At 37.4% G+C, this 27,801-nt stretch overlaps 1 protein-coding gene across 2 annotated transcripts; it reads right to left on the bottom strand.

The window, feature by feature from the left end:
• Positions 1-5,455: 5,455 nt before the first annotated feature.
• USPL1 (ubiquitin specific peptidase like 1) lies at positions 5,456-27,660 on the bottom strand. 2 transcript variants are annotated; one of them, XM_026708861.2, is made up of 9 exons: positions 27,388-27,511; positions 18,838-18,996; positions 18,263-18,391; positions 15,295-15,910; positions 13,638-13,751; positions 11,129-11,258; positions 9,982-10,107; positions 9,300-9,457; positions 5,456-7,480 (listed from the first exon to the last, which is right to left on the bottom strand). In XM_026708861.2, the coding sequence occupies exons 2-9, from the start codon at positions 18,922-18,924 to the stop codon at positions 5,607-5,609; spliced, it is 3,234 nt and encodes a 1,077-aa protein (XP_026564646.1). In that variant the 5' UTR covers positions 18,925-18,996; positions 27,388-27,511; the 3' UTR covers positions 5,456-5,606. The 2 variants fall into 2 exon arrangements, with proteins under 2 accessions (XP_026564646.1, XP_087793346.1); XM_087937220.1 differs by lacking the exon at positions 18,838-18,996 and having other exon boundaries at positions 27,388-27,660.
• Between the last annotated feature and the right edge of the window lie 141 nt (positions 27,661-27,801).

Below are 27,801 nucleotides of genomic sequence, written 5' to 3'. Positions count from 1 at the left end.
CTTGCACAGACTGAATGAAACAGATACTTAGTCAGTGGTGAAAACGGGACTTCTCCAACTTTACAGGGTGGAGAGCAACTCCCATCATCCTATACCCAAGTACGTCAAACTAGCCTAACTAAACAAACTAATCCTAGCTAGATTATAACAACATCAACACTTCACATTTTGTAGTTGCCGAAGTAACAGTGCTGATGCTTCACATTTTAGTTGCTAAAATTACATCCTGTACTGATTCTCTTCTTATATTCCATAATAAGACCTGAGCTCCCATTTTGTTTAAATAAATCTGAGATTGCTAAAATGCTCTTAGTGACGCCATTCCTACTTATTGCCATAAACATGTTGCATTGTTACCATCATCCCTATGGCCCATGAAGGACCTTTCAAATTAAACTTTTAAAACTAAACTAGGCTAATTTAAATTCTCCTGGGTGTTTCCCCAACCATTTCTCATTCAAGTTGATGAAAAGGAAGTTGCTTTAGAAATCACACAGTAGTCATGAAGTCAGAGACAGCCTGACTGACATGGGCATTATTTCATTGTATGGTTTCTTCAATCTTCCTTCCCTCTTACTGTTCAGTTACAGCTCTCTCCTATGATTTTTGAAAGAAGTCCCAAAATCTACCAAGATTAAAAGGGGAAAAAAAATCTGAGAAATGGTGTACTAACTTTGGAGAACATGGTGGGGAAGAAACCCAGGCCTGTCTTCGGTATCTGAAAGGTTATGTAGCTGGAGCAATAAAAAAATGAAGCAATTACAGGTGAAACTTGAAAAATTAGAATATCGTGCAAAAGTTTATTTCAGTAATGCAACTTAAAAGGTGAAACTAATATATGAGATAGACTCATTACATGCAAAGCAAGATAGTTCAAGCTGTGATTTGTCATAACTGTGATGATTATGGCTCACAGCTCATGAAAACTCCAAATCCACAATCTCAGAAAATTAGAATATTCCATGCAATCAATAAAACAAGGATTGTACATAGAACAATATCGGACCTCTGAAAAGTATAAGCATGCATATGTACTCCGTACTTGGTTTGGGCCCGTTTTGCAGCAATTACTGTCTCAATGTGGCGTGCCATGGAAGCTATCAGCCTGTGGCACTGCTGAGGTGTTATGGAAGACCAGGATGCTTCAATAGCGGCCTTCAGCTCTTCTGCCTTGTTTGGTCTCATGTCTCTAATCTTTCTCTTGGCAGTGCCCCATAGATTCTCTATGGGGTTCAGGTCAGGCGAGTTTGCTGGCCAATCAGGCACAGTAATCCCGTTATTGAACCAGGTTTTGGTGCTTTTGGCAGTGTGGGCAGGTGCCAAGTCCTGTTGGAAAATGAAGTCAGCATCCCCATAAAGCTCGTCTGCGGAAGGAAGCATGAAGTACTCCAAAATCTCCTTGTAGAAGTGCTCCAAAATCTCCTGGTTGACCTTGGACATAATGAAGCACAGTGGACCAACACCAGCAGATGACATGGCTCCTCAAATCAACACAGACTGTGGAAACTTCACACTGGACTTCAAGCATCTTGCAGTGTGTGCCTCTTCATTCTTCCTCCAGACTCTGGGTCCTTGGTTTCCAAATGAGATGCAAAAGTTGCTCTCATCAGAAAAGAGGACTTTGGACCACTGAACAACAGATCAGTTCTGTTTTTCTTTAGCCCAAGTAAGACGCTTCTGACGTTTGTTGTTCAGGAGCGGCTTGACAAGAGGAATACGACATTTGAAGCCCATATCCAGGATCCGTCTGTGTGTGGTGGCTCTTGATGCACTGACTCCAGCCTCAGTCCACTCCTTCTGAAAGTCCCCAACACTTTTGAATGGCCTTTTCCTGACAATCCTCTCCAGGCTGCGGTCATCCCTGCTGCTTGTGCAGCTTTTTCTTCCACACTTTTCCCTTCCACGTAACTTTCTATTAATGTGCTTTGATACAGCACTTTGGGAACATCCAACTTCTTTTGCAATTACCTTTTGAGGCTTTCCCTCCTTATGGAGGGCACCAATGATGGTTTTCTGCACAACTGTTAGGTCAGCAGTCTTTCCCATGATTTTGAGTCCTACTGAACCAGACTGAGAGACCATTTAAAGGCTCAGGAACCCTTTGCGGGTGTTATGGCTTAATTAGCTGATTAGAGTGGGACACTTTGAGCCTAGAATATTGAAACTTTTCACAATATTCTAATTTTCTGAGATTGTGGATTTGGGGGTTTCATGAGCTGTAAGCCATAATCATTTAAATTATGACAAATCGTGGCTTGAACTATCTTGCTTTGCATGTAATGAGTCTATCTCATATATTAGGTTCACCTTTTAAGTTGCATTACTGAAATAAGTGAACTTTTGCACGATATTCTAATTTTTTAAGTTTCACCTGTATGTTCCCCTATGATATATAGATTTTATGACTTTTTGAACATTAGAGATTATTTTAACTTAGAAACATTTCAGAGTTGTTTGATATTTGACAAATACCAGGTATGGTCTTCTCTTGCTAGGATTATTGTTGTTGTTGTTACTCTTTCCCTTATTTGCTATATTCCTTTTTGTAAAGCTTAAACAAATTTAATTCTAAATTTCAGAGGGAGATGGAGCAGAATTGTTCAGTTGTTCCAGAAGACAGGACAAGAAACAGTGGTGTAAAAAAAAAAGAAGCCTTAACTGTAAGACCTGGTCAAGAAAGAAAAGAATTGTGAGTCAGAAGCTGATGCACTGTCTGTTTAAACTGGCAATGTTTAAACAGATTGATGGCCACTTGTCATCTGTAATGGATTCCTGCATTGGTAATTTAGACTACACAATCTTCAGTTTCTTGTGACTCTCACATTCTGATAATTTATACGTAGCCAATTGGTCAAAAGAAAAGTATTTGCAACTAGAATTGTTATACAATGTAGTGTTTGAAGCAGCCCCATTAAGCTGCTGGAATTGTGATTTCTTTGTTGTCTTAGAATCCAAATTCTTCTTGATCCATCTTTTCCAATAACTGTGCATTTGCCTCACTGAAACCATTATTCTAGGGATACCACTGTTTTAAGGTGCAGCAGTGACTTTTAGTGCTGCATCTTTATTTTTGAACTATTACCTCCATTGCCCAACTTGTAATCTTCATTGTAGTAATTTGAGCTCTATAAATGCACTTTTTCTTCAACCCAATTTCAGAATAGCTAGTTTAATACTAGTTCTGAACTTACAACTGTTTGCTTATTGACAATAGGAATGCATAACGGCTTCTGGAAAAAAAACGTTTGTGGAATTGCAATTCAGGTACTTTGCAATCAGCTTGCAGCATCTCATGATCATGCAACTGTGATTTACATATTTTTTTTACCATTAAATGCTAATGGTTAATCTGGATTACAATTCTGACCATGGTAACTCAACTCGTAACTACAATTTATGGTGGAAATTATAGTACCACATACAATTTATACCACACATACCACATGCCAGAGTTTCCATTGTAAGTTGCAGTCTTGAATACCTCAAGATTCTGTCTTTTGTCTTGGATACCCCAACGTTCCGTCTTAGTCCAGTTCTTTTCAATATCTTCATAAACGATTTAGATGAGGAAATAGAAGGGGAACTCATCAAATTTCCACACACCAAACTGGCAGAAATAGGCAACACCCCAGAAGGTAGGCTCAAGACCCAGAAAGATCTCAACAGACTTGAACACTGGGCCCTATCTAACAAAATGAAATTCAACGGTGAGAAATGGTTACTTTTAGGCAAGAAAAACTAAATGTGTGCAGATATAGAATAAGTGGACCCTCGCTCAATAGCAACAACTGTGAGAGGGATTTAGGAGTTCTTCTGTAGTAGACAATCACTTAAGTATGTCAGCACTGTGTATAGCTGCCCAAAAATCCAATGCAATCCTAGGCTGCATTAACAGAGGGATAGGTCATATGAAGTGTTAATACTGCTTTATAGTACCTTGGTAAGACCACACGTGGCATACCACATCCAGTTTTGGTTGTCACAACATAAAGATGTTGAGACTTGAGAAAGAGTGCAGAGAAGAGTCACAAACAAGATTACAGGGCTGGAGGCTAAAACTTATGAAGAACAGTGGCAGATATTGGGTATGTCTAGTCTAGTGAAAAGGACTGGGGTGACATGATAGCAGAGGGAGTCAAACTATTTTCCAGAGCACAAGGCGGCAAGACAAAAAACAATGGATGGAAACTAATCAAGGCAAGAACCAACTGAGAATTAAAGAGAAATTTTCTGACAGAACAATTAACCAATGAAATGCCTTGCCTTCAGAAATTGTAGGATTAATATTCCTGGTTTATAGCCTGTTGCCTTAATCATTAAATCAAACTAAAACACAATTGCCCAAGAGGCCAGTGAAAAAATCCAGTATAGTATTTTCACAAGAAAATTCTAAAATTAGGTAACAGTACTTTTAAAACATCAAGTTAGACTATAATGAAAGTAAGGCAAAGTCTCCGTTGGGTCAAGCTTGATTGCTCATAACTAAATGCATTTATTTAGCAACAAAATTCCTATCTTTTGAAGAAAATAGATTGGCTAACTGACTGACTTCTAGGGGTGTGTTTGTGTTTATTTACTTTTCAGAATTAACCAAATTGCTAGATGTTGCCGTCACTTGGAGCAATCTAAATAATAAAAACTAAAGCTAGTAACCTGCAAATAGCCTGGCACATTTAAAAGTGGACTTTTCTGACCTGGAGTAACAATGACTATCCTATTGCATACAATCTACTAAGCAATACGATTTGTAATTAATATGTAAACTTAGCCATTTTAAAAAAATAGTCTGTATTTATCTATATCAGGTCTGTGTAAACTGCAGTGAATTGCCATCTTGTATTCCAGGTGATGGGGTAGAATATTTAACACACTAGACCCAAAGTGATGCAGAAGAAAAAGAAATATGGTTTTAACTTCAAAAGATGCTTTAATACTTCAAAACCTCATTTCAAAGGATTGGGGATTAACAGGATTCACAGATCCCTGGGTTTTAAGCAGAAATCTCTCAGAGATGAATCTTAACCTAATTCATCTGCATTATGGCCTAATGTTTAGCAAAACAAACCACTCACACACACACACACACACACACACACAAACCACCAGGCAGGACAGATAGTATTTTAACATTCATTCACACTGTTATGTAGGCCATAATTTAGATAGGCATTTCACTGGAACAGAAAATGATTAAAATAAAATGGCTTCTTTAGAAAATTTAGTTTAGCCTGCAGGCCTACTTTTGAAAAGGGAGGTTTATCAGAAATGAAATTACCATACCAAGATCACCATGGTATTCTATGTTTTGAGATGCCTGCAAGAGCATTTTTTAGCTCATCCATAGATGTGAGATCTTAGGTGAATATTACTTTATTACAATGGCTTTTTAAGTGTCAAAACTTTATCACTGCCACTTTGTACAAGAATCAGTCTCATCTCTTCCAGCAAACAGTGGTTTTGAGGCAGAAAAACAAACCCAATTTATTTAGAATAAAAATATAAAAAAACAATTTTAAATAAAGTCATGTGCAAATTAGGTTGAATTTTAAATAATACTCTCCTTTAAAGACAACCAAAGGAAAATACTGAAATTGTTAGAACACAATTCACCAAGCTAACAACGATTCATCAAAGTGATGCAAGTCTTCAGTGTTAGTTATTACTGAATTCAGTGAACACTGAAACAGATCATCCAGAAAATCCTGTTTCGCAGAACTTTCAAAATCAAATTTCTTCAGAGGTGATTTGATTGATGGGTTTCTGTGGTCTTCAAGTCCATTTTCCTTTAGAGGACTGAAGTAATTAAGGTCATTATCAATGGTCTGTAAACTGGTATTGTGGTCAGTAGATATCGGCATGTCTGAATTGCCATCTCCCATTTCCAAGTATCTACATTCCTCTTCCTGTGGAAATTCTAAAGAACCAACAGTTGTAGTTGGAGACAGCAGCAGCTCAGATAAAATGTCATCATAATTTGAACTGCTGCACTGGGACATGTCAGTGCTTTGAGAATTAACAGATTTACTATCCCAAACTTCAGTCTGCATTTCTTGGGTATGTAACACGCTTGTCTGCAAGGGTTCCATCTGTTTCTGCGTCTGGTTCTTGATAGTTTTTTTGCAAGTGTTTTTGTGCCTTGTTTTAGCTTTTACCAGTTTATCTAATGAAGCTAATTTCTCTTTTTTAGCCTTAAGTTGTTGTAAAAGTGTTAAGCGTAGTTGATGAGTTTTATCAATAAATGACCCAGTATTTTCAACAGATATAAAATTCTGGTTTTCGTGGTGGGTATTTTTCAGCAAATCTTGCTTAGTAGAAGCATCCAATGAACCTGATCTTTTAGTTACAGCTTCACTTTTTCTAACTGGGGCAAGATTTTTGACAGGAATGCTTGCAGCAGAAAAAGCAGTCAGAGGTGATGTTGGAAGAGTTCTACCTGAAGAATGCAATGTTGCCACTTTATTTTTCTGTGAAGATTTAGTTTGGAAACCACAGAAGTGGACTGCTTGTTTAACAAGTGAACTGGAATTTGTTTCTTTTTGCATTGATTTTTTACAGTTTTTTGATTTATTAGGAATCACCACACTTTTAGGCATAAAGGAAGAATATTTTCCAAGTAAGCCATTTACCCAACTGGCTACAGATGGCTTAATTCCATTTGTACTGGATGAGTGAAAGGTAGGACTTTGGGGAGATGGAGCAGAAATGTGGGAATTTATTTTTTTTTCTTGACTGAACTCTACAACATTAGACGTTCCCAACATAGTGTTTCCCAATGTTGTTTTGCTGGTTTTTTCCTGAGCATTCTTTGGATGGCAATTGCTGCTCTCTTCTACTGCAACTAAGGTGACTGCAGTTTCTGTCCCCTGTGGTAATAGTATTTCGGATGAGAAATTTATTTTGCCATTACTTAAAGTAACTGATGGTATGGTAACTAGATTACTTGCATTAGATGGCTGTCCTTCATGCATGGGAGCACTGGTATTTCCTGACACTATACTTTTTTTTTTAATATCTCCTTCTGGGGTAAGTGGGCACACATCTTTCTGATCCAACTCTTGCAACAGCAATGGACCTGTTTTGATTATCTGCTTATTTTCTATATGTCTATCTTCTGGCAGCTGTCCACCTGAGTCAAGATTCAGGGTTACAACATCATCATCAGACAGGTTGTCCAAGCCATGAAGCAAATTGTTTTTCTGATTGCTTGCTGTGTTTTCTATTTCCTCTATGTGTCTGTTCAGCATGCCAACTGTCTTGTGACAAGTTAAAGGTACTCCCTCTGCAGTTTCATCATTAGCGTATTTAACTGGAGTTTTTGATTGGGATGTCATTGTTTCTTCAATTTGTAAATCCAAATAATTGTTCATTTGTGGCGGCTTTCTTTCCCAAATGACAATATGTATTTCTGCAGAAGGAACCCCAAAGGTGTCATGCCTTCTGGAGAATGACCCTTTTAAGTCATCACACTCAAGCCATATTCCTAAAAATAAAATATGAACAATTCAGAACATTAGGGTATAGTTCTTACAGTTCTTACATACATTTCAGATAAACTAACCTTTAATCCTCACTGAATATGTGTATATCCAACTATAATTTATGTATGATTTGTTGAAAACAGATAATTTTGAAATGCGTGTACTGAAATATATCTGGTTTGTTTTTTCATTCTTCCTCTATACCTATTGCCTTACAGCTTTAGGAATTCGATAGAGAACTAGGAATAGCCAGTCAACCACTAACCATGTTTCCATGATTTAACTGAAAATCAGTTAGCCAACCATAATACGCTCAAGATTTCAAGTTTGTTTATTGGATCCTCACAATAAAAGCCTGTGGCTCATTCATTGACATTGCATTATACCTAATGCAATATATGTATCTCATATAAATCAGCATTTTTAATCTATAAAAGTTTTGAGTCACTTTCAAATGTTTTTCCCCTTCCCCAAACATCTACATGAGTCACAAATATTCCATGGAGAGTCTCAAAAGAAAAACATCATTATTTGATATTTTGCAAGGCCATCTCTGCTTGACTGCTTGGAGGCTTGTGTGCTCACCAAGGGAGATCAAGAAAATTGTTGCTTATAATTTATTTAAAGTCTCCTGTAAGTCTCCAATAAGCACAGATGGCTATCAGGTAATTCACACAAAAAGATGTGCCTTTAACTTTTTTTATTACTTTTAATTTTCTTCACGTAAGGGTGAACTTTCTGCTTCTTTGAGATAGGTAGCTATTTCTGTGAATGCAAAAATCAGAAAAAGCAAGCTAAAATCTAATTAGATTTGGCTTGCTCTGAAGATTTACCCTAAGGGTCTTTATGTATTGTATACAATTAAACCAAGAAGCAAATAGTAAACTAGTCCCTAGACACCCACCAACTCTTCTTTGGACTTGAAGTTCCACAAGGTTGGCTCCGACTAGAAACCATGTAAAGACATGTTGATGCAGGAATTATTTGGAAGGTTCTTTCCCATATACCTTGAAGCATTGTATTACCATATGAAAGGGATAAACCGATATATACAGGTAGTCCCGTTATTACATACAGGTAGTATTACCACATGAGAGAGATAACATACAGGTAGTCCTCAATTTATGACCACAATTGTGCCCAAAATGCCAGTAAGGAAATTGTGAACTGACATCTAAAGAGACATGACAGGTAGTTCTCGACTTATGACCACAACTGAGCTCAAAATTTCCATTGCTAAGCAAGGCATTTGTTAATTGAGCTTTGCCCCATTTTATGACCTTTCTTGCCACAGGTGTGAATCACTGCAATCGTTAAGTTAGTAACAAGGTTGTTAAGTGAATCTGGCATCTCCATTAACTTTGCTTGGGATAAGGTTGCAAAAAGTGACCACATGACCCTGGGATGCTGCAACAGTTGTAAATGTGAAAAATGGTCATAAATCACTTCGAATGGCCACTAAATGAATTGTTGTAAGCCAAGGACTCTCTCTGTCTCTCTGTGTGTGTAGCGGGGAGGCTAGCAAGAGAAACTTCCAGAATATTTTCATTTCAAACCAGCCTCTTTCAAGGATGCTCTTTCCTTTCTTCATCATCACACACACTATTTTTGGGTGATGTTCTCTGGCTAATTCACACCCCTCCTCTTTTATCACTTTTGATTTCTTCCTCCTCTCCTCTGTATTCCTTGGTCTCCTCCAAATGTGGCTCAGATACCAACCACTATATTATTATTTATACTGGGACTGTTAGTATTACTAGCAGATACAGATAGATGAATATTTGAAAAGGATAAAGCTGATACAGGGAACAGTGTACTTACCATCTGATGCCAAGATCCAGGTTATGAAGTGCTTTGCCTTCTGATATTGAACCACAGCTGTTACTCGATATGAATATTCTTGAAATTGGAATGAGTAGGCTAACAAATTGTTATGCGGCAAGCCTTCAACAAAATGCACCATCAGAACTGAGGAGATCCTACCAAATAAAGATTAAAAATTTGTGATTTTAGAAGTAAAACACATCCCTGATACTAGTGTTAATTACCTCACCAAAACTGAAAACATGCATGGGATAGAAAGCTAAATACGAGTAACCAATTTGTGAGTTTTCACAAAGACCTCAAGGAATGCAAAACATTTGGCAATCACATCCCAAGTGAGATTATATAAATGAATACAATTTATATAATCTTATTTGGGATATTATTGTAACTCGGAATTGTTAAAGAGCAGTCCCTTAAGAAGATATATTTCCTAACTGACTTCTTCGTATTTATGTAATGTCATTCAAAGACTGAATTCACACATTATGTTAAGCTAATTAACTATGATTTACCAAATAAACTACAGTTCACGTAATATAGCGTGCTCTGTGAAAAATAATGCTGCCAACGATGAATACAGATCTTTAAAATTTACATTAGCTGTCACTTATTATTGCTTACCAATTACTGATGTAGTTTTACCTCATTTGGGGATTATAATAAAATTCTCACTTACTTTTCTAAAACCATTTTTCTTCTTTGAGATGTGTGATTACACTTATTACATGGAGCAACATGAACAGCATTCAGTGGGTGCCACTCTGGGATTATATTTGTAAACGTTGTCATTGTCCGCTGACAACTAAAAATAAAATGAATATATATTCAGGTGAAACAAGTTTAATAATTTATTCCCATATTTACGGGACGTCATCAGTTGGGACAATTAATATTTAAAGAATAGTGTCCATTTACTTCACTTAAATTATAAGATAGTATTGAATGTTACAAAAGTTGTGTCTTCTGGAAAATTTAAACTCTGGAGGAATAATTTGAGACTGAACTCAATAAATGCACCTGAAAATTTTTGTAAAATAAAGGTATTTTACTTCTATTTCAGAAACACATAAAAATTTAACCATCAAGATACAATACTGTATAAATCTCATATCAGTTAGGACTACTTTAGATTTTAGATGGGTTATAATCAAATTGGTACTAACTATCTCTTTGAAAATTTACGTTTTTAATAGATGCCCTCATTCAAATGGGCTTTTCTGAATCAAAATATTGAATATGGAGGGTTAAGACATTTGATTTTTCTGAAAATTACTGTATTTTTATGTATATGTAGTCTCAACTTATTTGTCTTATTTTGTTTCCTCCCCTGCTATTTTATTCCTTACTTTTTCTCCATCCTTCATGTTGTGCTTTAGTTTAAAGAGCAGAACAAATACAAATCCAGCAGAACTAACTATGAACGTTAATTTGGGGTAGTAAGAATTGATTTGACATCGTAAATAAAATGATTGAACCAAGATGTAAATTTAGGCTAATATTGAAGGGAAGCCTGTAATTGGCTTCCTATTTTATGCTCAAAGAAAACATATACTGTGACATTTAAAAAATTATGTTTATGTCTCAATGCATGCTATTACAACAGGTAGGATAAATCCTGACTGGCAAGAATAAAAACCTCAACCTCTCAAATATTACAGCAGAGGGTTGTGCTGTTTCAGAGCTGTGACTCAAGATACCCAGTAAGGAAATCATATGCTCACAGCTGCCCCCTCCTGCCTGTATAATTTATTATTTGCTAAACACTGATTAAAATGCGTGGTTATACCAAGGAGGAAGGAAGCTCAGAACTTAAAGAAACTAACCTATTGTTGATGTGGTAGCCACACTGCAAACATTCAAACTTCCAGGAGAATGAATGGAGAAAGAGATTCTCTATTGGACGATCTTTCCGCAGAAGTAAAGGAAAAGCAAAAACTGGACTTTCTTCCTCCCCTTTGAAGAAAAACACGACAAAAATGTGGCTGTAATACATGTAATGTTGATTATTTCAAAGAAATGAGATGTGAAGTATATAATTCTAAATATACTTATACTCTATTCTCTAAAAATGTATTTTAAATTTTAAGAAATTGTAAAAGCCAATTCTTTTTTTAACAAGTATTTGTGTACCAGTTTGTATTACTGTAACATGCATAGAATATATTGCTGATCGTTCATATAATGAAAGGATAAGAGATGAAAGGATCAAAGGCATTGATACATCTATACTTAATATAAATCTCTCTAGTTAGGAAGATCTGCAAGTATACTTTCACACTACAGATTATACATCGTTTCCTAGTGTTGAAAAACTAATACATTTAATATTTTTCAGAAACTAACACTATAAACTTTAAATTATGTAAATAGGGGAGTACATCGTGAGGGTGGTGGCTACTGGACGAATTAAGTGACCCCACCTCCCCCGTGCTTCCTGCTCTCCCTCAGTCCATCTTTTTAATTTCATATTATTGTACTTCCAATATTTTCATTTATTCCTTTGCTATTGTCAAAATGTTTACATTTTGTTATCATCTCTCCCCCTCTCCCGTTTTATTGTTGTAAGCTGCCCAGAGTAGCCCCATGGCAAGATGGGTGGCAAATAAATTAAACAAACCTCTTGAGTTGGAGAAATCCTGCCAAATTCTTATAAAGTTGTAGCTTCACACTGCTTTACAGATGTATAGTAATAGTAATACCATAGTAATAGTATAGTGTGTGTGTATGTGTGTGTGTGTGTGTGTATGTATGTATTTAAGGCTCCAATCCTATCCTTAATTATCTAGGAATACTGATTTAAGTATGAATTGGAGACCTCCATATGTAAGAAATGTGAGTCTTGCTTTATAGAAGGGTGCAGGAAATTCTGATAAAAAGAGAACAACAAAAAACAACAACCAGATACTTAAAAGATCTAATTCTACTGTTCACATACACACTATTGTTAATGCAGAATAAAAAGTACGAAACTGACTAGCTTACTAAACAGAAAATTACTTACTAATGTTAACCAATGAATTCTGGGAATTCATGAACTACATACTTTATTTTATATTAATACAATGCTGGTACAACTAATGCCAAAGTTATATGGCGCTACAAGAATTAAATATAAAGGGCTCTTGGGGCTCATGTTCGATAATTTTTCTTTCTTTCCTTGCCTTGAACAGTTCATTCTTCCTTTTCTTTCTTTGTCAGGTTGAACATAGTAGCAAACTAATCTCTGTGACGTTTGACATTGTTTTGTAGAAGTAGCAGCAACCATACTTTGCTATCTCAAACAACGCTGCTTACAGTCTGCCTAGGGTCTGGGAAGAATAGTGTCTTGAGCTCTTAAAGTGCAAAACTATGTAGCCAGGCAGGATAGTACTATCAGTTCCTGTTTACTATTTCAACATTCAAATGATTTCTCCTCCTTTTTATCAATGCTTAAAACACCTATGCTGCATTGAGTGAAAAAAAACAGTCTATTCCCTTCAAGAAGCCCAGAAACGTTAGTGCTTCTGCACCTTTCTCTTCAGGTTCCCTATCAACTGATATCCAGAGGAACAGTGCTTCTGAAAGTGGAGGTAGTATACAGTTAGCATGACTAGCACCTTTATTTTTCATAAACCTGTCAATAGTCATCTAGTCTAAGATGGCAGTGTGATGACTGGTGGCAAATACCATAGTTCATTACTTTCTTTTCATTATCCAGGATTTTCCCCCCATTCAGTCTTGTAAAAACACAAGGTTTGTTTTCAAAAAGGTTTCAGAATTAATCCCTACCATTTTTATATAGAGCCAGGAAAAAAGACTTATCTGAAAACTCCAGAAATTCTTTATATTCAAAGGAAGTATACCACTAAATATTCAGATACTAGACACTAGCTACTAAAATATTAGCTCGTGTTTTCATGCTGAGTTTGAATGTTTCCCAGAACCAAATGGTTGACTTCCATGAGATGAAGAAAACAGGCTGTGTGGACTGATTTAGATTAGATAAGTAACGCATGGCTCAAAAAGTAGCAAGAATATAAACACCAACCTTAGAAATTAATGACAAATATAATCAAGTTTCCAGCTAACAAAAAGATCAAGTTTAGCATGTTATAATGTGTGTGTGTGTGTGTGTGTGTGTATAAGAATAAGAAGAAAGATTCTGATATATATACATGTACACATATATGTTTTTTCTGCTGCTCTTTCAAAAGAATTGGGGGGGGGGGGGAAGGAACATGTAAGAAAGCAAACTGCAGTGGTTAAAAATGCAGTTCATTGTTTAATTGTTGTCCCAAATTTGCAAAAACAAATTAAAACCCCACACAGACATACATTTGAGTAATTACTTACCAAATTTACACCCAAGCAATGGCTGAAGTTGGAGAAATATAGTATTCCTGATTTCATTTAAATGGGATTCAGCTCTTGACAAAACATCCAAAGGAAGTTCTGAAGCAAGTTCATCTGTACAAAACAGTTTGCTAATCAATAACCTTTTTTCCCCAAAAAACACCTCATTTCAGCAATGAACTAGGTACAGTTCAGCATGCCAGATATATATATACGTAAGGAAAATAGTGTGTTATTTAATTCGGTTCCCACAGCCATCAGAAAATATGCTGACTGGAAGCTGCATAAGAACTATTAGTTAATAGTGCTTGCCAAAGCCAAATTTGTATTCTGCCCCCGTGAAATGCTTTTTAAACAGCACGCTGAGGAAACTTAGGATCCTTCAAAAATTGATCCAATATTTCCCTAGTTACCCACTAGAAAAACAGAATTACTGATATATTAACGTTCTTGAAAAATGTTTACAAATACTAATAATCACTCTCTATAACAGTGGTGGCTAACCTTTTTGGGCTCCTATGCCAAAAATTGTGCGTGCACTTGCATGCTTGCACTCGCATGCCAGCACCAAGGCGGCAATGTGCCCCCACACCACCTAGCATGTGCATGTAATTCCCACCCCCCACCCCACCCTTACCTGCACTGAGCCTCACAGCTGACTTTCGGCCAGTTTGAGGCCTTTTTCAGCCTCCCAAAGGCTTCAGGAAGGTTTCTGCAGGCCGAAAACTAGCCCCGTTTTGTCATTTCCAATATTTTCAGAAAAACAGGAAATGATGAAACGGGACTAATTTTTGGCCTGCAAAGCCTGCAGAAGCCTTCCTCAAGCCTTTGGGAGGCCAAAAAAGGCCTCAAATCAGCTGAAAATCAGCTGTGAGGCGTGCGCATGCCCAGTGAGGTAAGTTTGCCTGCAGCTCGCACGCTGACACAAATGGCTGTGTGTGCCACCTGTGGCATGCATGCCGTAGGTTCACCACGGCTCTATAAGATGAGGAAGCCAGGCAGAGTTGCAATGTTTTGTCCTCACTCTTGTTCAAAGATACCTGAAACATATCCCAGAATCCATTCTAATGTGCCTGGATTTCTTTATCAAATATTTAGGGGCTCTTTAGCAGATAAATAGATGTAGGAAGGATTTCCAAAAGATCAATCTGAAAATTATATGCCAACCATCATATGTGCTACATTGGACTAATTCAAGGTCATGACAATATTCAATGAAAATTATCTTCGATATCAAACTACCATTATATTTGTATTTTATCTGGTCACATCTGAATGCTAATACTGGATGGGAAGTTATCAGCAAACATGTAGCTTTAGGAACAAATGTTTATATAGGGAGCAGGATAGAGATGGTATGAATAGCATGGGAAAGTGGAAATGAGACCCACAAAAAAGTAAAGCTTGACAGCTTTTTAATTGACTAGCTTTCATTAGAGCTGATTTGATTATTCTAAGGTTTTTAAGAACCCTAAGTTTTCATTTCCAGTGTTAAAGGTTGCTGTACATTCTAGAAACAAATCTGATTCCAGAGAGAAACAAGGATACCCTAAGCCCTACTACAATGATTTTTACTTTTTATATGTACTTTTTACATATACCACAATATATAAATAACATGTTTTCAAAATAAACACACACACCAGATTGGGCTTACCCCTTTGGCAAGTGTTCACAAGTACAGCAGCTTCGTTATATTTTGTGAGCAGATTCTGGATTACTGACGTGTTTTTGGAGAGTCCAGTCAGAATTCTTAATGTTTCCAAATGTACCAGTATTGACAGAATGCAATCTAACCAGCAGAGAGCATGTGCATTCCTCCACTGAGGCCACAAAGGCTCTTGCAGAGACGATTTGCTTTGTTGCAGATCTTGAGACACTGATGGAACCATCTCAGGGGCTGATAACAGCTGGGTTTTCACACTGAGCACTTCTGCTGAGTTTTCTTGAGCTCCCAAGCCCATTTTCTGGTTGATGGATTCAGCTTCATCAGAAAAAGCTGGCTGCTTGGCTTCTGAAAAATCAGACTGCCCTGACTGAGTCCTAATTAGATTATTTGCATTGCAGTTGGGAATAAGATCAGATCTGAATGTCTCCTCAGTGTCCATCAAGTCATCAGTCCTAATCAATTTTAAGCATGGTTCAATAGAAGAGGTCAATAGGTTTGTGCCAGATAACTTTCTTTTTCCACAAGTGCTCTGAGATGAATAACCTTTTGCATCACTGGGAATTATAATAGTGCTTAGTGGTGCAGACCCTAGAGGATAAATGCACTGAAATAAAAAACAAAACAAAGACATTACGCTTACATTTAGTCTGAGTAATTAACAACATAAGCACATTTCACAAATGAAATGGAGAAACAGTCACAGAAATATTAACTATAGCCATAGTCATCAACTTGCTACCACAATTTGGACTAGAATTTCTTTTGTTAAGCAAGATAGTTAAGTGAGTCACATCTAATTTTATGACCTTTTCTGCCACACTTTTAAAGCAAATTGCTGAAGTTGTTAAGTGAATCACATGGTCAGTAAATGAATCCAGGTTCCCCCCATTGATTTGCTTGTCAGAAGGTGAGAAGGCTACAAATGGCGATCACACTGACCCTGGGGCACTGCAACTATCATAAAAATATGGTTGCCAAGTGCCCAAATTTTAATCATGTGATCAGAGGGATTCTGCAATGGTTGTAAGTGTGCGGACCAGTCATAAGTCACTTTTTTCAGTGCTGTGTAACTTTGAAGAGTTACTAAAAGTAGAGAACTTCCTGTACAAAAATTAGGCGTCCAATTAAAAACTATTAAAATCCCAGTCTATTTTAAACAGTACTGTTCTCTGATACAATATTTTTTTCAAAAAAAGTATCCCTCATACTGCACAGCAACAAATCTATAAAAGTATTTCCTTTGCATGGAGTGTCTGTTTAAAATTATTTATGAGATGGGGGGGTAGCATGTTTTTGAAGGTTATTTTTAAGCGATACTTTTCTAGACATTTCTGTCCTTAGAAATACAATTCTGCTACTGGTTCCTTCCTGTGCTCCACATAAATGAAGGGTATTTCTAGTTTCCTTGAATCAAGGTTACACTTTACTGACTGTAGGCTCTAGCTGCTCTCTTTTTTATTTTTATTTTCTACTGATTAACCAGCCTTCCCTTTCATTGCTGCAATCTTTTTTCATGGCTTTATTCACAGCCAAAGTAGTACCTGTTGCTTCTTTCTCACTGAGTGTTCCAGCCTACTCTGACAAGTAAAAGATGAGAATGGGTTTAATATTAGAAGAGCCAACACTTCCTTCTTTACAGGTTCTTCCTTCTTCTTCCTGCAATTTATTTTTTGTCTCTACAATTCAGAACACTGTGAAGGCTCCATAAAGGATTCTTCTTTCTCTGGTAAACTTTTTTTAATCTATAAAACATTAGGGTGTGAGTACTAAAAGGCAGGATTCATGTTCACAGATATACCTGAGGTAAGCAGGGACTGAAACAGACACTTAATATCCATAACTGAAGCGATGTTTAACTACACGAGGGGTTTAAATCTGTGGAGGGAAGGAAGCTGGGGATTCCTTCACTTAAGGAAAAGGGCCAACTTTTTTCGTATTATGAGTGGTCTAGGGAAATTAAACTCAACATAAGCACATTAAATTTATCTTAAGTTTATACATCAGTTTTAGTTTTAGTTTTATATACCATCTATGTAAATTGGGGAAAGTGATTCTGGGACTTACAAAATGTGTTGGGGAACTGCACAAATCCAGAGATTTACCAATGCTAATTATAATATAAAAATATGTCTAGAAATTAGCTACACTATTTTACATTTAAAAATCAATAGGGATGTTATAACTTTAGGTATCCTAAAGCAGACTGCTCTATAAATTATCTATGAAGTCTAAGAATGCTACAGATAACGGGAGTGGAATGGGTACTTTGCTTTCTAATCGGTTTCCTTTCATATTGTACACCATATAACTCAAATATGTAGATTTTCTTGAAAACCATTTTGCTGAAAGATATTGTGCTTGACCTTAATAGACCCAATTTCAGTGGTGGCAAACCTTTTTCAGCTCCTGTGCTGATAATTGAGTGTGTGCTTGTGTGCTCGCGTGCCAGCACCAAGAAGGCAATGCGTGCTGCCCCCCCATCCCGTGCCTGCGCACATGACCCCCTTGCAGTGCTGCACATCTGTGCATGCGCACACGATCACTCCTGCACGCCATCTATTTGCACCTGTGACCCCTCCGCGTGTCTCTGCGCATGTGACCCCCCCAGCACACTACATGTCTCTGCGCATGCTCACATGTCTCCCCCGCACCCCCACCAGATACCCGACAATCAGCTGTCGGGCGGCGGTAGCGTGCACAAATGTGCAGTGGGGCTCTTCCAGGCGAGCTCTCACGTGCTGGGGGAAATGGCTCTGCGTGCCACTTCCGGCACGCGTGGCATAGGTTCGCCATCACGGCCCTAGATAGTTGATATTATTTTCTGTGTTAAAGAACTACTAAGTGATGAAGTAGAATAATAACTGGCATATCACAAAAGGTATCCAGATTAAGGAGGACAGAATACAGAAATGTTAGACAAACTTTAAGTTAATAACCTCCCAAACTATTGAAATACCTGTGGATTTTCACACAGAAAAAGAGATTCTTCAAAATTGATGTGGTATTTTCTTAGGTGTCGCATCAAACCCATCCTTTTACAGACTGGGCAGCATCCATCTGGAGTTTCTTCAGCAGAATTACAATTCTAAAAAGATTAATACCAGACAACAAATGTATTGAGCTGAAAGATCAAAACACTGTAAAATAATTTTTATAAAATACAAAGCTGAATTTGACATCAACAAAATAACATTAAAACAAATAATTAGAACAAGTTATATCATTGATCATTTGACCTTTACAGAATATTCACTTGTATTTATATAAAGCATAACACATTACTATAGTTCTGAACTCCATGTATATTTCATGAACTAGAACAAATATTTTCATGTACATATTTGTACTAAGATCTGAAAATAGTAAATCTTTCGCCATTTCAGTAAGATTTCCGTGGAAAAAATAATTTTATAAGAAATTAAGAGGTCATATATTAAAATTAGACCTGTAAAATCTTTTTTCTTTTAAATTCTCAAAATTGAGAAGGAATAAAAAGGAATTTTGCACAATGTGAAAAGGAACTGAACTGACTTTTCCCAAATACCCCACCATGTGGAGTGCAGATGTCCCTACACCAGTCACTTGCAAACCATTTCCAATCTTCTGGGAATCCATCATTCTCAGGCAATGGCTAAATTACCATGTCACTTGTAACATTTTCAAGTCCTAAGGATTTTTTTTCCACATATCCTGAAAAATAAAAAGTGGACAGAAAAAAAGTTATGTAAGCATTTTTCTCATTTCTTAGAAAGTATAGTTTAGAAGAAATGTGTAGAAATGGGATAAGAGGACAGTGTTTAATTATTGTATATCAAAATAAAAACAACGAATAAGGTAGGAAATACACTACAATGGAGATATTATGCCACTTAACTAAATTTAGAAACGTACATCTCTTACAAAACAGGTGAATTAATCACCTCAACACTCTTTAAAATATCGCTGCATTTGGTCTGTGTTTACAAGCAAATATTTCAATCACTCCTTATGCTTTTTATCAGATCCAATGCATGACAGATTACAACTTCACATTTTGTTTTACTAATGCAATGCCAATAAGTTTAGGCAGAAAGGATAACCTACATTGTATGCTAGACTTCATGTGACCCAATAGTCCTGTTCCTCTAACTCACAGGCATTTGAGTAATACCCCACTCCTTTTTTTGAGACCCATCCCTCCTATAATCAATCCTGTTTGTTTTAAGAACCCCAGCAAACTCCAGCTAAATACAAGCAGGCAGAGCATTCTGCTATTTGAGAAAAAGATCCCTGATGATCAAGAAGGGTGTAGGGAGAACCTGCTGTCCTGCACTTCCACCAACTAGGAAAGGTGGAGATGGCATAAATCTTTCTGTGTAAATCAGAAAACATCAGACAGGGCATCACAGGAAGAACTGGCCTCAGTTCTTTGTTCAGTGCAGAGCTCTTGTCTCATCTAGGAGGGTGATGTTTTTCTCTCTATAAGAAACTTAATTACACCAGGATGACATTTTCATTCCTTAAGACTCCTAATAAGTGACAGCTGATCCTGATCCAGTTCCAGCTGCTTATCCTAGGAATATGTGATCTAATTATGCATGATGGCACACAATACTACCTGCTTTTTAGAACTATGTTTGTGGCCACATTTTTAGCTTCATATCCTTTTTTTGTTAGCTTTAATGAATGTTAATTATGGTGTAGCATTACAAGAGCTCCAATATGATTATGATTACAACATCTGATTTAGAAGGTAACTTTAGGAATTATATAATGCTGTACAACTACAAGAAATGAGAAAGAGAGAGGGACACAGATAGGGGGGCTGTAGAATAATGGAGGACTATAAAATAATCAAGAAAACAGCAAATGTATCTCGAAAATTAAACGTAAGAGGGACTAGGAACCCAAGACAGTACATTCACATCGAGGTAATATTTCCCTCAGTCATGTAAAACTGAGAAAACTACTTAAAATATCCAAATTAATTTGGAAGCTTTAGAGCCCATTATTTTATTATTACTACTAAAACTCTATTCTGTAAGTGTTCTTCTCATGAGACATGTTTACTTATATAAATCAACCTGTCTTTGGTACAACACACTAACTGCATGCAGAACTATCATATACTGCAATTAATGCCACTTTAAATGCCACTGTCTAAATGCCACTGTCTAAATGCCACTGCCACATTTGTTGTATTCAACAATTTCAAATAAAATTTATACTTAGGTTGTGCATGTAAACATGAAAGAATGTACACAGAATCCTTGACCAGCTTTATCTATTTCATATACACCTCTCAAAAAAAATAAAGGGAACACAAAGATATCCTAGATTTGAATGAATGAAATATTCTTATTAAATATTTTGTTCATTACATTGTTGAATGTGCTGACAACAAAATCACACAAGAATGATCAATGGAAATCAAATTTAGCAACCCATGGAGGTCTGGATTTGGAGTTACACTCAAAATTTAAGTGGAAAACAACACTACAGGCTGATCCAACTTTGATGTAATGTCCTTCAAACAAGTCAAAATGAGGCTCAGTAGTGTGTGTGGCCTCCACGTGCCTATATGACCTCCCTACAACACCTGGGCATGCTCCTGATGAGGTGGCGGATGGTCTCCTGAGGGATCTCCTCCCACACCTGGACTAAAGCAACCCCCAACTCCTGGACAGTCTGTGGTGCAATGTGGTGTTGGTGGATGGAGCGAGACATGTCCCAGATGTGCTCAATTGGATTCAGGTCCGGGGAACGGGCGGGCCAGTCCATAGCATCAATGCCTTCGACTTGCAGGAACTGCTGACACACTCCAGCCACATGAGGTCTAGCATTGTCTTGCATTTGGAGGAACCCAGGGCCAACCACACCAGCATATGGTCTCACAAGGGGTCTGAGGATCTCATCTTGGTACCTAATGGCAGTCAGGCTACCTCTGGCGAGCACATGGAGGGCTGTGCGGCCCCCTAAAGAAATGCCACCCCACGCCATTACTGATCCACTGCCAAACCGGTCATGCTGGAGGATGTTGCGGGCAGCAGAATGTTCTCCACGGCATCTCCAGACCCTGTCACGTCTGTCACATGTGCTCGGTGTGAACCTGCTTTCATCTGTGAAGAGCACAGGGTGCCACTGGCGAATTTGCCAATCCTGTTGTTCTCTGGCAAATGCCAAGCGTCCTGCACGGTGTTGGGCTGTAAGCACAACCCCCACCTGTGGACGTCGGGCCCTCATACCACCCTCACGGAGTCTGTTTCTGACGTTTGAGCAGCCACATGCACATTTGTGGCCCGCTGGAGGTCATTTTGCAGGGCTCTGGCAGTGCTCTTCCTGTCCCTCCTTACACAAAGGCGGAGGTAGCGGTCCTGATGCTGGGTTGTTGCCCTCCTCCAGCCTCCTCCACATCTCCTGAAGTACTGGCCTGTTTCCTGGTAGCACCTCCATGCTCTGGACACTACGCAGACAGACACAGCAAACCTTTTTTCCACAGCTCACATTGATGTGCCATCCTGGATGAGCTGCATTACCTGAGCCACTTGTGTGGGTTGTAGACTCTGTCTCATGCTACCACTAGAGTGAAAGCACCACCAGCATTCAAAAGTGACCAAACCATCAGCCACAAAGCATAGGAACTGAGAAGTGGCCTCTGGTCACCACCTGCAGAACCAGAACCTTAATTGGGGATGTCTTGCTCACTGCCTATGCTTTCCACCTGTTATCTATTCCATTTGCACAACAGCATGTGAAATTGATTGTCAATCAGTGTTGCTACATAAGTGGACAGTTTGATTTTACAGAAGTGTGATTGACTTGGAGTTACATTGTGTTGTTTAAGTGTTCCCTTTATTTTTTTGAGCAGTGTATAAATTATGTGTTTAAGAAACAAATAATAACGAACTAAGAACTATTTAGTTCAGGTAGTCTAGAGATAATTAACAGGATTCCTCCACCTATTTTGGACTCTATTCCAATGAACATGGTCAATGACAAACGCTGAAGTTCTAAAACAAAATATCTAATAGGCTATCCCTGAAACAGCAAGCTTTCTTTCAGAAGTTCAAAATGGCATGCATAGCATTCCTTCCTCTAATGTTTCCTCAAACAGCTTGGCTTTATCGAATGAGTTTCCATGGTTGAGGGTGAACTAATGCCTGTCTTTATATGGTGATACACAAGCATACACACGCACTTTTTATTTTTATTTCCAAGGAAATCTTACAGATTTCAATACACTATTTGTAAAGAAAACATTAAACTTAAAAATAATTATATAGGAGAAAAATGCAAATAGGAACATTCATATTTGCATAATTTGCCTTATCTGAATTAACTCCCAAATTCTGTGCACATTTGAAAAGATAAAGACAGAGGATAAGATGTGTATTAATATATACACTCACGTAAGCATCAGATCTAGATGAACTTGAAATATGTGGTTGAGGTTTTGAAGTTCTTGGTGCTATGGCACTCAGAAATGCAGTATATGTATACACAATGCTAGGCATTATAATATGGAAATTTATAACTTTATCTTTGAGATAGAGAACTCCAACAATCGCCCTAATATAGATTGGCTGACCATAAATAGAAATCCTGTCTACTGCTGCTTTATTATCATTACTTTATTATACAGTACTCATTTTTGCTATGTGAAAAATATGAAACACTTAACTGTCTTATATATAGGTGCAATGTTGCCCTATTCTCTATCAGGATACTAAATCTATGTGCGTTATTTCTTATTTCAATTGGTTCCATATTCATGGAACTTATGAAAGGTTCACCATAAATCAGGAATATGGGAAGAAACAATTGTCCTAAAAAACCCCTCACATGTATATATTTTGCAAAAAAAAAAAAAAATCCCACAAGAAGTGACAAGCGTATAAATATAAAATTATCATGATCAAAACAAATGACATCACTTGATATAATCAACTGGATAAAAATGAAAGTTATTCAAGAAACTGGGGATTGGTGTTCAATGAAATAAAAAATGTAAATTGAACAAATACATAAAACTATCAATCGTTCCTACATAGCTACATAAGTAAATTAATATCACAATGATTCTTTCATCTACTGGTGCATTTGCAATAACTTTGTTGCAAGATGTTTACATAGTGCAAAAAGTACACACAATGCAGAGCAAATAAAAACGTAACAGTAAGGTGCTCCATGCAAGGATACCATAATTCATAACACAATGTTTAATGGCAAGCATGACCTTGAATTATGTCTGTGGGAGATCAATGTTCATTTCTCCTGAGGAATGGTTACAGTTCCAAGAAATCCAAACTAATGGACAAGGTAAGACTCTTTAAACTATAAGTCTATTGAGAAGATTCTGATTCTTTTGATCTTTATCAAAGATTATTCTGTGCCATATTGACTTAAGAATTCAAATAAGAGGAGCTATACTTTTTATGTTCCAATGTTACAACTCTATCACTATGTTAAAAAAGTATGTATAAGAGTATTGTCTCTACACTTTATTATTATAGAAACTGGGTAAAGCTGAAAGATAAAGGAGAATATGTGTAGCTCAGGGTTGAAATGAGGGGTCCTTGGTGCTCTCTGAGCTTGCTTGTTTTATTGCAGTGGTTTCATTTTAACTAGGTAACATCATCAGTGCTAGCCGTGGAAGCTGGAAGGTTGAGATATAAAGCTACAGTTTGGGGAAAAACATTTTGATTACAATTAGCACTATTTATCTCCAACTCATGGGCTACAATTCTTTCTTTGTGAACTTCTGACGGAAAATACTACTAATATCATCATCACTGTAGATTAAACAAAACACCTATCTGAAACACAATGACAAATATCTATCTTGTACATATTGAACCATAGCGATTTATTTTATATCATGGTATATTGTGTGTGGGGAGGGGGGGTGACAATAAGTTAGACAACATGGCTATACTGGAGCTTCTTAATACTACGTTGGCAGCCTATCACAGTGGAACACAATGAACAATTAAAGGAAGTGAAAAACAGTGATGTTGGATATGAAAAGCAAAAGCAATTTTTTGCACAATAGTTTCATGAAGAATGCTACGAAATATTAAAAGTCTAATTACTTTTCATACACTTTCTGGCATGGGAAGGATAACAGAATTTAGTATTAGCTATACACAAATATGAGTTAGAATGTCACTGCTCCAGTGTAATGATGTTTGGGATGCATGTTAAGAAATGCCATTTTCAGATGTTTAATCAATTTCAGTATTACAGTTGTTATCTGAAATGGTTCCACTCAATTTAAAATAATAATGTACTTTATTACCACATAAAGCGCTTATACAAATAAATACCATGAGAACATTTACATGACACAAAACAGCAAATATGTTTGCCTATCTATGTCCCTGATGACAAAGAATCACAACTGTAATATTAATTCTATTCAGTGCTAAACAATATGAAAGTATTATGGATTAATGAATATGGCTACATGGTGCTATAATTTTTCATAGATTAAGTACAATTATTCTGTATGTACGTTGATAGAAGACATACTGAAAGGTATTACATTTCCTTGAAAGCTTCCTGCAATTCAGATTAATTAGTACTATGCAACTGAAAAGGAATGTAGTCCATAAACACATAAATAGCAATTTCAGGTATTCTTCGACTTATAACCATTTGTTTAGTGACCAAAGTTACAATAGTACTTATGAACATTTTTTATACTTACAACTGTTGTAGCATCCTCATGATCACATGATCAAAATTTGGACACTTGGCAACTGGTTCATATTTATGTCCCAGGGTCATGTGATCCCCTTTTGCAAACTTGACAAGCAATCAATGGGAAAGCCAGATTAATTTAACAATCATGCTACTAACTTAGCAACTGCAGTGATTCACTAAATGTTGCAAGAAAGGTTGCAAAATGGGACAAACTATCTTGCTTAGCAACAGAAATTTTAGATTCAACTGTGGTTGTAAGTTGAAGATATCCTGCATATTGAATAAATCAGCATTCAAAGAATTCAATTTTATACCATTAAAATTGTATAACACAAAACACTATTTGTACCTGTTTCCAGCCTCCTTTGTGCTACAGCATTTACCACTTAATCCCTTAAAAGCATTGTCTAACCATCACTGAAGCAATATGATGTCTGTCCTCGTTACTGTTATATTAGCACAATGATAACCAAGAAACATGCAGTAAATACACAATGTTGAAATTGCCTTTAGAAAATACTAGCTCGATACCCGTGCTTTGCTACGAAACTATATGGTCAGTTTTAGTTTTTGGGGAGGAAAATAAGGGGGAAAAATTCTGCCTCTGCCTACTAGCATCCATTGGTATTCATCTAGCTAGCATCCTGTCAGTGTGTGAGAGTTGAGGGCTGTTTGGAAACTGAAACAGTATTTGCTGTGTAAGCAAGGAGACAGCAAGGAGCCTGAGAGTGGCTTAGCTCAACTGTTCTGTACCAAAGCTGGTTGCTGCTGTGAAATTAAACCTGAAACTCCTCTCCTCTGCTTGTGTTTTGTATTTGAAACAGATTTCTTTTCAGGTGGGGAGGGGGAATAGAACTCCTTAGCATCAGAGCATGTTAATAATAATATATATGAAATATTAATACTCCGATGGTCATTTCAAAAAAATCCTTTCTTAGCGAGCACCTAGAAGCCAAGAGGAACATACGTACCAAAATTCAAGTTTGTAGACTTCATGGTTCTGGAGATTTTGTGAGAATGCATGAGTGGTATTTTGCTTTGATATAGAGAGATTTTATACCCTTAATAAAGTGTTCCAAACTAAAGGATATAGTATTGAATAAAAATAGCAGTAAGTACTAGTATCATGATTTAGTAAAAACAATGCATACCAGTCATATGCTAAAAACAAAGCAAGGGGGGAAAGGTATTCTTCAACATGTCTATGCGCCATATAGTGGAAGTCTATTATAATCATTTTTTATTGAAGTCCCCCATATAAGTGAATATAATAAGTTTATATAATCTAGATGACTGGAATGCTCCCCACATAAAAATGGTATTTTACTATAACTCGATGAAACACTTTTAAAAGGGAATTTTAGTTATCTTACTAGTGTCCCTACAATCCTTAACATTGAAAAAAGAAAATTTTTTAAACCCAATATGTTTAGTAAAATCTGCAACCTGGGATAGAAATAGCTGCTTAAAAATTACAAATAATTTAACCAGGATAGTCTCAAATGTTTTTTTTTAAAGGCAAATGGACTATATTTTTCCTTTTAAGATGTTTTGCTACTCATCCAAGAAACTTCATCAGTTCTAACTGGATGGTGGTGGGAGGATGGATTAGTTCTAATAGATGCTGTCAGATCTGTCAACAGAATTAATCCTTCCCATTCCCCCATCCCACCCCGCCATCCAGTTAGAACTGATGAAGCTTCTTGTATGAGAAGCAAAAGGTCTTCAAGGAAAAACAAAGAAAGTCCAGATGCCTTTTGAAAAAGCACCTTTAAGACAACCGTGACCTGGAAGATTGAAAATCTCCTTAAACATTTAACTGGGATAGTGTTGGTTTTAAATATATACTGCATATCAACGGTGGAATTGGCAAAACAGTGGAATTCTGTCTCATGTATAAACCAGGTGTGCAGAAGTAAATCCTATGGAGTTCAATCGAGTTTTCTTTGAGGGAATTCCAGGCTCTCCCTTAAGATTCAACTCAATACCTGGTTTCCATGAGGAAAAGAAGACAGGTGAGTTTTCACCCATCTGATGAACTCCAGGTGCACCGAATTACAACTCCGAGACCTGATCTTAGAAACATCTGGAAGTTGCAGTCGGACAGTTCTGAAGGGCATTACCTTGAACACTGATGCTCGTGAAAACGTCTTCCCCGTCCTAGCCCCTTATGCATACGTGCATACACGAGAGTGCAAGAAAACAGTGAGACTCGTGTTCAAACATGCCCCAAGCCTGGTTTCTCTACCTGCGGAGGACCGCAGGCAAAGGAATTACTTACACCACATATAACACGCTATTATTCGTGGTGACGCCAGACCACGCAAGCAAAACCGGAGCATGGACTCTCCCCCAAGGAAACCTGTAACCCGGGCACGATTTAAGGCCTCAGCTCACCTTCTTGGGTCTCCACGCGTTCAGCCCGCGAAAGCCACGCCGGGTCAAGCCTCCGCTGCGCTTCCCTGACGACGTTTGCAGCGCGTTTAGGCCGACTGGGGCCTGGTGCAACTTCCGGCGAGTCCTCTTGAAACCGTCCCCTGCGAAAAAAGAGTCCTCGCCCCGAACTGCCCCGCCTTCTCTTCCGAGCATATGCGCGGGGCGGGTGCTGGGTGGTAGCGAAGGGGAGGAAAAAAAGGCCCTCTGGAAGATAACGGCGGTTTGAATTTTCTTTTTCCTTGAGAAACGCCCACTGAGGGTGCGGGGAAGTTGAGTCCGCTAATGCGAAAGATATTCTGCGGGATTTTAAAAAAGGATCCCCCCTCCTCTTAGTTTTGGGGCGTGAGGAATTTAAGACTCCCGATTTAAGCCGTG

The sequence above is a fragment of the Pseudonaja textilis genome, chromosome 7 (assembly GCF_049901715.1).
Source record: "Pseudonaja textilis isolate UNSWEBS1 chromosome 7, rPseTex1.2, whole genome shotgun sequence".
NCBI lineage: Eukaryota > Metazoa > Chordata > Lepidosauria > Squamata > Elapidae > Pseudonaja > Pseudonaja textilis.
The sequence above is the reverse complement of the archived record's forward strand: the minus strand, read 5'-3'. Positions and strand labels throughout refer to the sequence as shown.